Source organism: Berghia stephanieae, chromosome 13 (genome assembly GCF_034508935.2).
Source record: "Berghia stephanieae isolate SIO BIC M18660-M18661 chromosome 13, UCSD_Bste_1.3, whole genome shotgun sequence".
Lineage (NCBI taxonomy): Eukaryota > Metazoa > Mollusca > Gastropoda > Nudibranchia > Aeolidiidae > Berghia > Berghia stephanieae.
Window position 1 is genome coordinate 32,045,702 of NC_088372.1, and position 14,343 is coordinate 32,060,044.

A 14,343-nucleotide genomic window follows, 5' to 3' on the forward strand; every position below is an offset into this window, starting at 1 on the left:
AACAATGAGAAGAAGGAGTCATTCAGAGCCATTGGGGCCCATGGAGCCGGAATTTATCCCGGTTTCTATTATAGCGTAAAATGGACAATAGCAATTACTTGCTATCCTTTGGATAGGACGCTAGTCTATCGCAAAGTACTTTCCGCCAAATCTAACAGACTCAGCTACCCATTCACTGCTGGGTGGACAGGGAGGGGGGGGGGGGGGGGGGGGGAACTGCACCCCGGATTGATCTCGGTCCCTTTGCTTGTGAAGCGAGTGCTGTACCAAAATAAACAATAATTTATTTTTTTTAAGGCAAAAAAAAATTAAATGACGATTTTTTATTCTTTTAACTTGATAGCTCGTGTAGAACATTAAAGATAATTAATCAAGAGTAGTTTCTTTTTTACTATCCCATTTTCTTCTTTTTTACTGGCGCTGATATGACCTTACATAAGTTGCAATCGTCATGAAACCCTTAAAAACAAACAAATACCTTTCTCTTTTTTTCACAAACTAATTATGGGTTTTTAGGAAAATTAACCGCAATTTTTTTCAAATTCTTTGCAAATTTTGCTGTTTTTAGCTTGCAAAATCTGAGATTTTTTTTTTCAAAAAACCGCCATGTCAGAATTCCAGCAGACTTTGCAATATGACATGCTGGAGCTGGGTGTAACCAGTTGTTTTGGTTATCTCCCATTAACATCAGATTTCTGTCTGCTCGGATTCTAGCTCACTTTTTGGTTTTTCCCAAAAACATGCTGGAATCCAGCGAGTACTGTACCACATGTATGAGGTGGGCATTATATTCTTCTCCTTCTTCTTCCATTAAGGCCAAAGCTTCAGACTGAAGATTGTATGGCTGATTTTTCAGTACCTGGTGTTTTAGAGGGAAGTAGGGAGCGATTTTTTAAAAGTCATCAGTCGAAAGGGCTTGTTTACAATTGGTTGGTAGGTAGTTCCAAAGTCAGATGGTGGAGGGGAAGAAAGAGTAAAGATGATGGTTTGTAGGGGATTTCAAAATTAAATGCTGAGTTTCTTGTTTTGTTGTTGTTCCGTTTTAAATATGGCTTGTTAGAATTTTGAGTTTTCCATTGTGTGCTTTGTGAAATACGAGGAGTTTGTTGTATGGGAGTCTGTTTGACCTTTGCCCTTCGTTACCTCAATATCTTCACCAAAGCAACTCCTTTATCAGGGCAGGTCACTTTATCTTGTCTCCTGAAGTTCCATTGAATACAAAATCCCAGAAATGGGTTTCTTGTGTTACTACTTGGCTCCTAAGATTGAAGACCAGGAGAATATGGACTAAACAATAAACTGGTTGATGGAACGTATTTCAATTATCCCAATTGATAATGAGACTATATATAAAACATGAAGTGGCATGACCAAATGTGTAACCATCTCTCTTCAGCCCCTTACTCCAACAAGTGCCAGGCCTGATCTAGCCAAGATGAGACTGATCAATGAATCGGAACTGCGTCGAGGAAATATCATTGGATCTGGGGCTTTTGGAACAGTCTACAAGGTAAAATGATTGGCTGTTGATGTTGATTATTATGTTGATATTGATTATTATAAAACACTAAACTAGATCATTTATATAGGGCAATATCCACTAAACGTGCTCAAAACACTTTACATGGGGTCCCTGACAAACAGCAACATATAGAACGAGACATGGCGCCTGTTAGGCGATATTACAATTTTTCAGACAGAGACAACACTGTTAACGGCCAGGTACTCATTTTACACCTGAGTATGCTGAGTAAAGAGTCTTTTCCAAGGACTTAACTATGTGCCGAGCGAGGAACCCTAGGACCTTCCAATCCGAAAGCGAGTGTCATACCACAAGACCACATAGTCGTACAGTTGATTATTTTTTAGGAACTTACCCAACCATCCCACCCCCCTACATCATTTATGTAAGTTGTTACCATCAGATAGACATTTTTTTAAAGTTTAAAAACTAGAACTAAAAGATTCAAACATTCTTTTATACCCACATTGCCGTTGTTTTTAAAAACACAGTATATATGCAATGTTAACAAAATAGCATATATACTGTGTTCTTTAATAAAACGGCAGCACAGCAGTAAGAGCGCTAAATGAAAAGAATTAATGTACATATACAAATGCGTATGTGTGTGTGTGTGTGTGTGTTGGTTGGTTGATTGTTATTGGTTATAGTTTTTTAAAATACTCAGAAGACTAAGGCATATCAACCCTAACACCGACTATATCCGTAGTTTAACCTGGATTACTTTTACCCCATGCCTATTTATTACATTTTTATGAGACAAATTATGGTATCAAAGCTAATGTTTTTAGTTTTTACATGTTAATGGAAGTTGAATAAAAATATCTATGCACATGCTCATTTTCAATACATTTTTTCCAATTTTGAAAAGTAGTAAAAACCTCTAGGATTGAGTGTGTTAGTTAATGTGCAAATATAGTTGATACAATGTTTTTATTATTCATGCTTAACCCACCCCATTCCCTTCCTTGATCTCCTAGGGCATTTGGATGCCACAAGGAGAGAATGTGAAGATCCCAGTGGCAATAAAAGTTCTTCAAGAAGAAACATCTCCGGGCCAATCAAGCGAGCTCCTCAACGAAGCGCGTGTCATGTGCAGTGTGGAACACATCTGCTGCGTGCGCATCCTGGCAGTGTGCATGTCATCCCAGATGATGCTGATTACACAACTGATGCCCCATGGATGTTTGCTGGAATACGTTCGGGCGAACCGGTCTCACATTGGCTCTAAAGTCCTACTGGATTGGTGCACACAGATAGCCAAGGTAGGACCACCTGGTCACAATTCATTATTACTCATAGATCATATACTCTTCTGTAAAATGCATGAAAATTCTACCTCCTGAAACAATCAAAAATAATTGTGACTTTGAGAAACTTCAGATTTTCAGTTAGATCTCCATTTACTACATACAATACTTATTGATTGCATATTCTCAGTTAGATCTCCGTTTACTACATACAATACTTATTGATTGTATATTCTCAGTTAGATCTCCATTTACTACATACAATACTTATTGATTGTATATTCTCAGTTAGATCTCCATTTACTACATACAATACTTATTGATTGTATATTCTCAGATCTCCATTTACTACATACAATACTTATTGATTGTATATTCTCAGTTAGATCTCCATTTACTACATACACTACTTATTGATTGTATATTCTCAGTTAGATCTCCATTTACTACATACAATACTTATTGATTGTATATTCTCAGTTAGATCTCCATTTACTACATACAATACTTATTGATTGCATATTCTCAGTTAGATCTCCATTTACTACATACAATACTTATTGATTGTATATTCTCAGTTAGATCTCCATTTACTACATACAATACTTATTGATTGTATATTCTCAGTTAGATCTCCATTTACTACATACAATACTTATTGATTGCATATTCTCAGTTAGATCTCCATTTACTACATATAATACTTATTGATTGTATATTCTCAGTTAGATCTCCATTTACTACATACAATACTTATTGATTGTATATTCTCAGTTAGATCTCCATTTACTACATACAATACTTATTGACTGTATATTCTTTAGTAAACTGCATACCAGTTTTTACATCCTGAAAGAATTGGAAATAGTTCTTACCGTATCTGAATCTTAACAAGTTGTAACAAAATTTAGTCAGAACTGATGCACTTCTGGTTGTCCACAAGCTACAACAAAATTTGATTGACATCAACCGTATACTGACACAATCTGTAATTTGTGACTAATTACAGTTGACGTTATTTGACTGTTTGATGCGTTTTACTTTTATGTCGTTGTTGTTATTTGTTTGTTTGCTTTTTTTTTTTTTTTGTATTGTTTTCCTTCTTATTTCTACTGCCAGTCATATAAGCAATCAGATCTCACAATGTTATAACAGAAATAAGGTGTTTATTTCACACGAGAAGGTCTGTATCCTAAAACAGAACCTTATTATAGTTATAGATCTTTTTATTAAGGGAATGTGCTCGTATTCATTTTGTATTTTTATATAATTTATTTTTGAAAATTAACGCAAACTTTCATGGAAAAAGTAATAAACAAAAACAACTACAACAGCTTTGGAAAAAAACAAAATGCTAAGCACAAACCTTTTCGGACTCAAAACACTTCTTCAGCCAACAACAACAACAACAAAAAATGAAAACATAAATGCATTACATTTATTTATTCATCCATTACATTTATGTTTTCATTGTTTTTTGTTGTTGTTGGCCGAAGAATGGTTTTGAGACAGAAACTTTCGAGGTTTGGTATTTTGTTATTTTTTTGAAGCTGTTATAATATTCTTTTTTGGGTATTACTTTTTACAGTCCACAGCTTCTAGCCGCTTAGTATCACTTAAACTTTGATGTATCACATTTCCATGGATTACCAATGCTCAATACACTAATGCATCTGTTCAATTATACTTTTTCATCAACCATTCAGGGAATGGCATACCTGGAAGAGCGCAGCGTTGTCCACCGTGACCTTGCAGCCAGGAATGTGTTGGTTCAGACCCCTAATCAGGTGAAGATAACTGATTTCGGATTGGCCAAACTGCTCGATAATGAGGCAGAGGAATACCATGCCACTGGGGGACTGGTAGGTGTCACAATATATTATTTTTGTTGTTGTTGTGTGGCTATGTGGTCTTGTGGTATGATACTCGCTTTCGAAGGTCCTGGGTTAGTAGAGCCTCGCTGTCCGCATAGTTGAGTCCTTGGAAAAGGCTCTTTACTCACATTCTCTCACCGTACTTAAGTGTAAAATGAGTACCTGGCCGTTAACAGCGTTGTCTCTGTCGGTAAATAAATTGTAGTATCGCCTAACAAGCGTCATGTCTCGTTCTACTTGATACATGTTGCTGTTGGTTAGGAACCCTTTGTAAAGTGCTTTGAGCATGTTTAGTGGATATTGCGCTATATAAAAAGCTTAATTTTTTAATTTTATTTTTTTTTTATGCTCTTCAGCACAGCATTGTTGGAAGTCGTTCCCTAGGCATTCCATGATGAAATTTAGATGATCCATCAAACTAAATCCAATTACCTGTGTCATTCTTCTCATAAACCTTTTCATCCATTCATTTTTTCTCACCAACCCACCCATCTACTCGCCTACTCATCCATCCGTTAAACATCAATCCATCCAACACCTCCAGTTATTCTTTGATCATCCCATAAATGTATCCGTTCAATTATACTTTTTCGTCAACCAATATATCTATCCATTTATTGATCTATCCATCTGTCCAATTTTCCATCCATCCATCCATACATCTTTTTAATCTATCTCTCCATCCATCCATCCATCCAAATTTCAATCCTACCATTCATCCAACTATCCATCCATACATCTCTCAATGCATCAATCTATCCACCCATCTATCCAAATCCATCATTCTATCAATCCATCCATCCATTCATCCAAATTTTTCATCCAACCTTCCATCCATCCATCCATCCACCAACCATACATCAATCTGTCCATCCATCAATATATCCATACATCAATCGATCACTCTATCCATCCATTAATCCACCAATCTATTCATCCATCATTCCACCAATCTATCCATCCATCAATCTATCAACCCATCCACACTAGATGCCAATCAAATGGTTAGCCCTGGAGTGTATCCAGCATCGAATCTTCACCCACAAGAGTGACGTATGGAGCTATGGAGTTACCGTCTGGGAACTGTTTACCTATGGGAAGAAACCTTATGACGGTATTCGCACACGAGACGTCCCTATGATGTTGGAGAAAGGAGAGCGACTTCAACAACCCATGATTTGTACTATTGACGTTTATATGATTATGGTCAAATGTGAGTACCTATATGATTATGGTCAAATGTGAGTACTTGTATGATTATGGTCAAATGTGATTACCTATACGATTATGGTCAAATGTGAGTACTTGTATGATTATGGTCAAATGTGAGTACTTGTATGATTATGGTCAAATGTGAGTACTTGTATGATTATGGTCAAATGTGAGTACTTGTATGATTATGGTCAAATGTGAGTACTTGTATGATTATGGTCAAATGTGAGTACTTGTATGATTATGGTCAAATGTGAGTACTTGTATGATTATGGTCAAATGTGAGTACTTGTATGATTATGGTCAAATGTGATTACCTATATGATTATGGTCAAATGTGAGTACTTGTATGATTATGGTCAAATGTGATTACCTATACGATTATGGTCAAATGTGAGTACCTATATGATTATGGTCAAATGTGAGTACTTGTATGATTATGGTCAAATGTGATTACCTATACGATTATGGTCAAATGTGAGTACCTATATGATTATGGTCAAATGTGAGTACCTATATGATTACGGATTATGGCTGAGCCATGTTGAACTAATAATGGGATATTGGAGATGAACATGCATTTGGGAAATCCATCAATACAGTTCAAGCCCGTTCATTATAAGTGTGAAGGTCCTGGGTTCAAGCCTCGCTCATTGCATAGTTGAGTCCTTGGAGAAGGCTCTTTACTCACATTCTATCACCGTACTCCAGTGTAAAATGAGTACCTGGTCGTTAACAGCATTGTTTCTGTCCGAAAAAATTGTAACATCGCCTAACAGGCGTTATGTCCCGTCCTGAATGTTAAATGTTGCTGTTGGCCAGGGACCACTTGTAAAGTGCTTTGAACACGTTTAGTGGATATTGCGCTATATAAAAACTCAAATTTTATTTTTTTAGAATTATGTCTTCATTAAACATAACCACAAATTAATTTGTGATTGATATGATAGTATGGTTGGCACTATTATCAACCCCTTCCTTTTCTACAAACCAGGCTGGATGTTGGAGTCAGACAGTCGTCCTTCCTTCAAAGAACTGGCTGAAGAATTTGCCAAGATGTCACGGGACCCAGGAAGGTACCTGGTGATCGAGGTAAGAGTCTTATTCACCTGCGTGTAGGTTGTGCTTAGGGTGCTGCTGTTGCTGCTGCTGCTTCTATTTGCAGTGGCAGTGGTTATGTGGATGTCTTGTGTTAAATTACCATAATTTTTGTTGTCGCTGTGCAGTTATCCGATGATGTTTTTATATAGTATTTGTTGTTTTTGTTACGTTATGTGTTGCGGTTGTTGATTTTTGCTGATATTGTTGCTATCTTTTGTTGTTGTTGTTCCCGGTGTTAGTGGTGGTGGTGGTGCTGCTGTTGTTGCCGTCTTTGTTATCTTCTTCATTAAGTGCATTGCATTTAAAGGAAAGGCAATAATTATGAAATGTTGGGAAAAGTCAACATTAAACTATTCCTATCATAAGATAGAAAAACCTTTTGTTCTGTTTGGATGTACCTTTTACCATTATTTTTCCCTTTGTTTTTTTGCATATATATATATATATTCTCATACCATTTTGCCTTTTCACAGTTTATTTTCCTCACAAAGTTTATTTTAGTTCTTTTTTTTTCTGATAAACTTGCTGAACATGTTATGATTTTGATGTAATACTTGCTTCATATTATTTTTTATGATTTACCCTTTTTTAATGCAAATTATTTAGCCTTGTTTCCTCTCCTTATTATAGCACATTATATAGCGAGAGCTTTATAACTTATTTAGCTTAACACTCCAAAACTTTTTTAAAAAAATAATTTGGAAATGAAAATCCATCAAAATGGGAACGATCTTTGTCATTTTTATTTTTATTTTCATCTAATGCTTCTTGTCGCTCAAATATTGCATTTTTTAAATGCTAGAATAAACATGCTGGATTGTGTAGCTAGAATATGAACAACTCTTACAGCCTTGGCAGCTTAGTAGAGAATGGCATCACTAATGCCAGGCACAACAGGGTCACCATGGCCTACCTTAGAGTAGATTTTGAGAAAGCTTTTCGGATAAGAGAATTACAATTATAATCTCCTTGTCTGGGTGGGGTTCCCGACCTCCCATAGTGGGCAGGGAGGTACATACTGTGTCTTCCAAGCCCCCAATATCTGTTTTCCAACTTGCTTTTCTGTCTTTGTCTTGGAATGAGATTACTTGGTTTTGTCCAGGGCCTGGCCAGATACCCTGGCTGAGAGGGAAACAGTCAAATGAATAGTTAGTTTTGGGAAATGATATTTCTTTCCTTGTAAATCATCTCTCTGTTATGCACTGTATTAATTTTCCTTTTACATATGTATGATTTTTAAAGAATTGAGTGTGTTCCTCTTAGAGGGGACCTGTGCTTGTGTCTGGATGAGACAGTTGATCTCAAAATAAGTACACTGATGGTGTGCTCTTGGAATCTACGTCTCTTCCCTATTTGAATCAATTCCCCTTTGTCTCCTCTATTCTTGGATACTTTAATTGTAATTCTAGAACTTTTTACTATCCCCTTTTCTTCCTTTTTACTGGCGCTGATATGACTTTAATGTGTTGCAAGCGCCGTAAAACCCTTAAAAACTAAACAAGTTTGAATAATTGGATAAGATCGACGCTTGTTAGAACAAAGTAGTTTCTATTGATTACTATGGAATATTAACACATGTTGCTACAACATTGGGGCTCCCATAATGGTCTGTTTTGGGTCCAATACTCTTCCTTTTTTCCAGAAACAACTTTCCAATAAATAAGGCATATATATGTACCACCAAATATAGTTTTGGGGTGTTTCTCACAAAATATTTGAGCGTCCACGTACGAACTCACTATACTCTCTTAAACATGTGCAAACCTACTCAAACACATTCTCTCTCTCTCTCTCTCTCTCTCTCTCTCTCTCTCTCTCTCTCTCTCTCTCTCTCTCTCTCTCTCTCTCTCTCTCTCTCTCTCTCTCTCTCTTCTCTCTCTCTTTCTCTCTCTCTCTTCTCTCTTCTCTCTCTCTCTTCTCTCTCTCTCTCTCTCTCTCTCTCTCTCTCTCTCTCTCTCACACACACACACACACACACACACACACATTATATATAAACATAAAAACGTTAAAGCAACTTTTCTTTTCAATGTATATAAATAAATGTAAATGTCACACAGGGAGATGAGTTTCGGAAATTCCCAGACTCGTGTTTCACCGGGTCTGACCTTGAGCTTGCTGCAATCGACGGCGTGCCTCTCATTCCTTCGTCTGACCACAATGCTGAGGTGAAGGTCACCCCTATTTTTCCACTAGTCTTCCTGTGTATTATTCCAATTGCAATCCCGTAGAAGCTACAACTTACTAGTTCTCTTTCCCATATTATGATCACTCCCGATGAATGTTGTAAAACTGATGGTTAACATTGCATCTTGTACCATTTTCCTGTGTATGTTATGGTTATTTAGGTTTTTAATCAATATAATGGCCCTCCCCTCCACCCCTATGTTTACTGGAATTTCGAAGATTTACGTTTTTATTGGGGTTTTTTTGCGGGGGGGGGGGGGGGGTATATTTTTTACCTTCTCTTGAATGCAAACGATATATTTACTTTGTTATTGCTATATCAAAGGATTTGAAATATTTAAAAAGAGTCAAATTGCATAATACGCTTGTTGGCTTTGACATATTGTTGAATGGGATAGAATATAAATTTTCTTTTTCTTTTTGTCATCTTTAAATAGTTCTGTATTTTTAAAAAATATTTTAAAATAAAATCTAAGAAATATTGTTTATTGGTAGATTTTTTTTCTTTGACTCATCAATTATTCTGCTTTGCTAGCTCCTAACACAGTACGATCTCATGATGGCTATGTATTATATTAATCTGCATGACTTCCTTGTTGTATATTTATTTTGTTGTTGATTTTGTTGTTGTTATTGATACGTCGTAATTTAAGCTATCACTGTACGAATTTGTTAAAAATATCAGAGACACACAGAGAGAGAGAGAGAGAGAGAGAGAGAGAGAGAGAGAGAGAGAGAGAGAGAGAGAGAGAGAGAGAGAGAGGGGGGGGGTGCCAATCATAAATGTGTCACCTTTGTCATTATTACTGAGTTATTTCCCTTGCGATATTTTAAGAGGCAATGATATTACTTAGCTTGTCATTTTTCAACATGCACAGTCATAGACGCAAGCCTTTTCTCATTATGGGTTTATTGATACAATGCGTTTAGGTAAAATACTCACAACATCCACCAGTCGGATATAACGTACCAACACAAAATTATCTGTAATCTTGAACGTTTATAATCTGATTGATATAATTTAGTGAGCTTTTATCACCAAACTGGCTGTCTAAAAACAAAACCTAAGAGCTGAGTGGCATCATCTTTGTTCCTTCTATTGGAAGAAATAAGTCTTATTGTCTCTCTTATCTCGTTGAGCGACTGTATGTGGAGATAAATGCTTGTAAATTTACAAAAGTACCGATTTTAATCCAAAAGCATACTGGGTGGGGATCCTGACCTCCCATAGCGGGCAGGGAGGTACATACTGTGTCTTCTATCCCCTTATATCTGTTTTCCAACATGCTTTCTGTCTTTGTCTCGGAATGAGATTTCTTGGTTTTGTCCTGGCTCTGGCCGGAGTCCTAGCTGGGAGGGAAACAGTCAAATGCATAGTTATGGTTTTGGGAGATGATATTTTTTTCCTTGTAAATCATCTCTCTGTTATGTATTATTATTTTTATTTTGAATGTATAATGTAAGCATTTGAGTGTGTTCCTCTTTGTTGGATTTTGTGCTTGTGTCTGGATGAGACTTGTAGGTGATTTCAAACTAAGTACATTGGTGGTATGCTCTTGGAATCTACATCTGATCCCTATTTGTTCTCAGTTCCCTTTGTCTTACTTTTTCTTCGGTGCTCTAATTGTAATTCTAGAACTTTTTACCATCCCATTTTCTTCCTTTTTACTGGCGCTGATATAACCTAAATGTGTTGCAAGCGCCGTAAAACCCTTAAAAACAAACAATCCAAAAGCATAGAAAGGTGGGTTGGTGGGGAGAGGGGGTGGGGGTGGATATGACTTAACCCCCTCCTTACCAACCATAGGAAAATAGTCACATTCGTTGCGATACAACCAACAATTTTATCATTCTGATTTCTTATGAACATCACAAAATTTTAAGAAAATGTGTTGTTATAGTTGTTTTTTTTTTTAACTTGACAATGTATTATAGAGCTCATTTTGCTGAACAATATTGTGTATAGAATGTACTTGTTGGTTTTCTGTTTGAGTAAGAAAATTCTATTTTTATGCTGGGTAGGCGTGACGTTTTGGGGGAAACTCTGAAAATGGTTGGTAAGCAGAGAGTTAAAACAAATGGGGAATGCCAATGTTTTGGCTTGTTATATATGAATACAACTACTGCTAGGATGGCAACGACAATGACAACGACACGACTGCTACTTTTTTCACAAACTTTTATGCATGATTGCACGCTGATTTTTTTTTTTTTCAACTTTTATTTTTCATGGACAGAAAAGGACGATGGGGGGTGTTAATGTGCTTTTTGTTGTTGTTATTTCTTTGAATTTGATCGTAATTTGTTTTTGTTTTTGTTTTTGTTTTTTTTCTTTTCAAAATTTCCTACCTTTTAAAAGTTGTAAAAGTAAGAGAAGCAGATTACCATATTATTCAAAATGAAATACAAATTTTCTACAATTACTATCATTTTGTTGAATAAAGTCAAGCAATATGGAGCATGGTCATTTGGCCGGAGGTATGACACAATTATAACAACACCACTCGACTCTGGTTTGAATAATTGTATTGCCTTCATCAGTGACATATTATATTGTGAAATGTGGCATGACAAAAGGGTTGTTAAAGACGTGCCTATTGCAAAGAATTTTTTTTTTTAATTGAGCTTTTAAATAGTGCAATACCCACTAAATGTGCACAAAGTACTATACAAGGGGTCCCTGGCCCATAGCAACATTAAACACATAGTACAGGACATGAAGTCTGTTAGGCGATATTACAATTTTTTTGGACAGAGTCAACGCTGTTAACGGCTATGTACTCATTTTACACCTGAGTACGGTGAGAGAATGTGAGTAAAGAGCCTTTTCCAAGGACTCAACTATGCACCGTGTGAAGCTCAAACCCAGGACCTTCCGATCCGAAAGCGAGTGTCATACCACTAGACCACATAGCCGCAAGAGTCGATTCTAAATGGCCTGCTGAGTGTTTAAATTTCTAAAATTGTGAACCACAATATGGCTATTTTACATTGATGGAGTACAGACGTGTAAAACACACCAATCTCTACAATACACTATATACAACGATTTCGATTTCATGAAAATGAAACAAGTGTAACTTGAGAAATAAATTGTGAGCTATTAATTAATTAATTGACAAGCAAGTTCGCTTAATCTAGAATCAAGTTTGTTTGTGTGAGTGTGTGGTTGTGATTTTGTTTGTTTGCTTTTTTTTTTTTTTTTTTTTTTGTCTTTATTGTTTTGGGGTTGTGTTTTTTTTTTTTGGTTTTTTTTTTTTTTTGGGGGGGGGGGGGGGGGGGGGGGGGGTTAGTTATAGTTTTGTGTTTTTTTATTGTTTGTTTGATATTTTTAATTTTGACCGACTTGTTATCCTCCCTTCTCTTCCTGACATAAAAACACAACAACCAATGTGTTGAACCCTTCACAGATGGGGCACGATTTACGTAACTAGTAGTAAACCCTTTTTAACCAGTTGGCCCAAGGGGTTTAGCTCAATGGGCCAAATCCCCTAAAAAAAAAATTGTCAGTTGAACCTGGACTCAGTAACGCTCTCTTTTCACCGAGAGCTATGCCAATAATATTGCCATCAGGACATCCGACTTTACTCTGTGCTCTGACATGGCTTCATTAAAAAAAAAAAATTTCAATTTTTTTTAGCTGAGGGAAAAAAAAACAAGAAATTGAGCTTTTATATAGTGCAATATCCACTAAATGTTCTCAAAGCGCTTTACAAGGGTCCCTGGCCAGTAGCAACATTTAAAATTTAGGACGGGACATGACACCTGTTAGCGATGTTACAATTTTTTTGGACAGAGACAACGCTGTAACGGCCAGGTACTCATTTTACACCTGAGTACGGTGAGAGAATGTGAGTAAAGAGCCTTCTCCAAGGACTCAACTGTACATCGCTCGCTAGAACCCAGGACCTTCCGATCTGAAACGTGTGTCTTACCACTAGACCACATAGCCAAACAACAAGAGATCAGTAACACCAATTTAACTAGGGTTTCAATCGTACTTAGATAATTGAGAAATTAAGATTTCAATGGATTTCAATTCCTAAAAATCATCAAAATCAGTAAGCTCTTTCATCCATCATATTTGTCAATACATCATCGTGTAACATGATAATTTATTTATTTATTAACCAACCACTTCCCAGGGTGATGCGTTGATGCGTCTCCGGAGTGTGGACTTCAAGAAAGAGGAGTTGGTACGAGGAATGTCTGAGGTGCCAGGCGACATCATGGACGCTGAGGAATACTTGCAGCCTTCTGAGCCCCAGGGATACACCAACCAGTCGGTCCACCTGGGACATTCATCATCGTCTTTGCCCTATCCTCCTGTTTTTGAAAGACAGAGTAGCCGGTCCCCCACTGTGAGTTTTAGAAAGTGGATAAGCCCATGACCAAGGCCAATTATATAGTGGTCCGTCATACCAATGATTAAGCATTTTGAGCAAGAATTAATCCCCATTTTTTTTCCAGTGTTTAAAGGAAAGTAAAAGTAGTAATTGCTTCTAACTTCTAACCCTTTGAATAAGATTCCAGTCTTTTAGAAAGTACTTTCTTTCATATTAAGAGACCCAGCAACCTGTTTGGAGGTAAAAAAAAAAAATGAAACAAAAAACAATGCTACCCGAATTTGGAAGTACATAAACGTTTGCATTTGTGTCAAATATTCTACCAATCTGCCAAATGAGCTTTTTGGAGCTACTGGCAAGCTGAAAACCTTTCAATTCTTCTTGGAATAACTTTTGATCTAATTTGTATCAAATGGTAGTCTGATATTTTAACTCAAGGTTTTCTTTTTTTAGTTTTTTTTTTATTTTTTTGTTGTTGTTGTTGTTGTTGTTGGGGGGGGGGGGGGGGGGGGAGTCAAGACATCCTTTTATCTCCCAGCTTTATTTTGTTTTAATATTTAAGTACACATTTGTCTAAGTACATGCTTATTTATGGTATGCAATACATATTAAATTGCCAGATGATGAAAATAATGTTAACAGAATCTTTTTTTCCTAGTGCTTGGGTTTAACTTCCTCCAATAGCATTTGGTCTGAAACCAAATAATATAGAAATCTTGAAATAAAAACTAATGTATTTTCATAAAGAAGATTGGATCGATAGTATACAATTTTAAATTTAATCTCCGATAATATTTTCATGTTTTCTCACATCACGAAATGTTTTAATTATGACTACGTACCTTCATTTT

The 14,343-nt window shown here is 36.3% G+C and overlaps 1 protein-coding gene across 4 annotated transcripts in view; it reads left to right on the forward strand.

Annotated features, from left to right (window-relative positions):
• Window positions 1-14,343, forward strand: part of LOC144958835 (epidermal growth factor receptor-like) — a 51,894-nt gene that overhangs the window by 31,142 nt on the left and 6,409 nt on the right. For 2 of the 4 annotated variants that reach the window (XM_078891068.1, XM_078891066.1), the window contains exons 18-24: window positions 1,397-1,510; window positions 2,503-2,787; window positions 4,479-4,634; window positions 5,637-5,859; window positions 6,853-6,950; window positions 9,020-9,127; window positions 13,292-13,507. In XM_078891068.1, coding sequence (XP_078747194.1) covers window positions 1,397-1,510; window positions 2,503-2,787; window positions 4,479-4,634; window positions 5,637-5,859; window positions 6,853-6,950; window positions 9,020-9,127; window positions 13,292-13,507 — 1,200 coding nt within the window. The remainder of the gene's footprint in view (window positions 1-1,396; window positions 1,511-2,502; window positions 2,788-4,478; window positions 4,635-5,636; window positions 5,860-6,852; window positions 6,951-9,019; window positions 9,128-13,291; window positions 13,508-14,343) is intronic. The other 2 variants (XM_078891070.1, XM_078891069.1) reach the window with 1 other exon arrangement.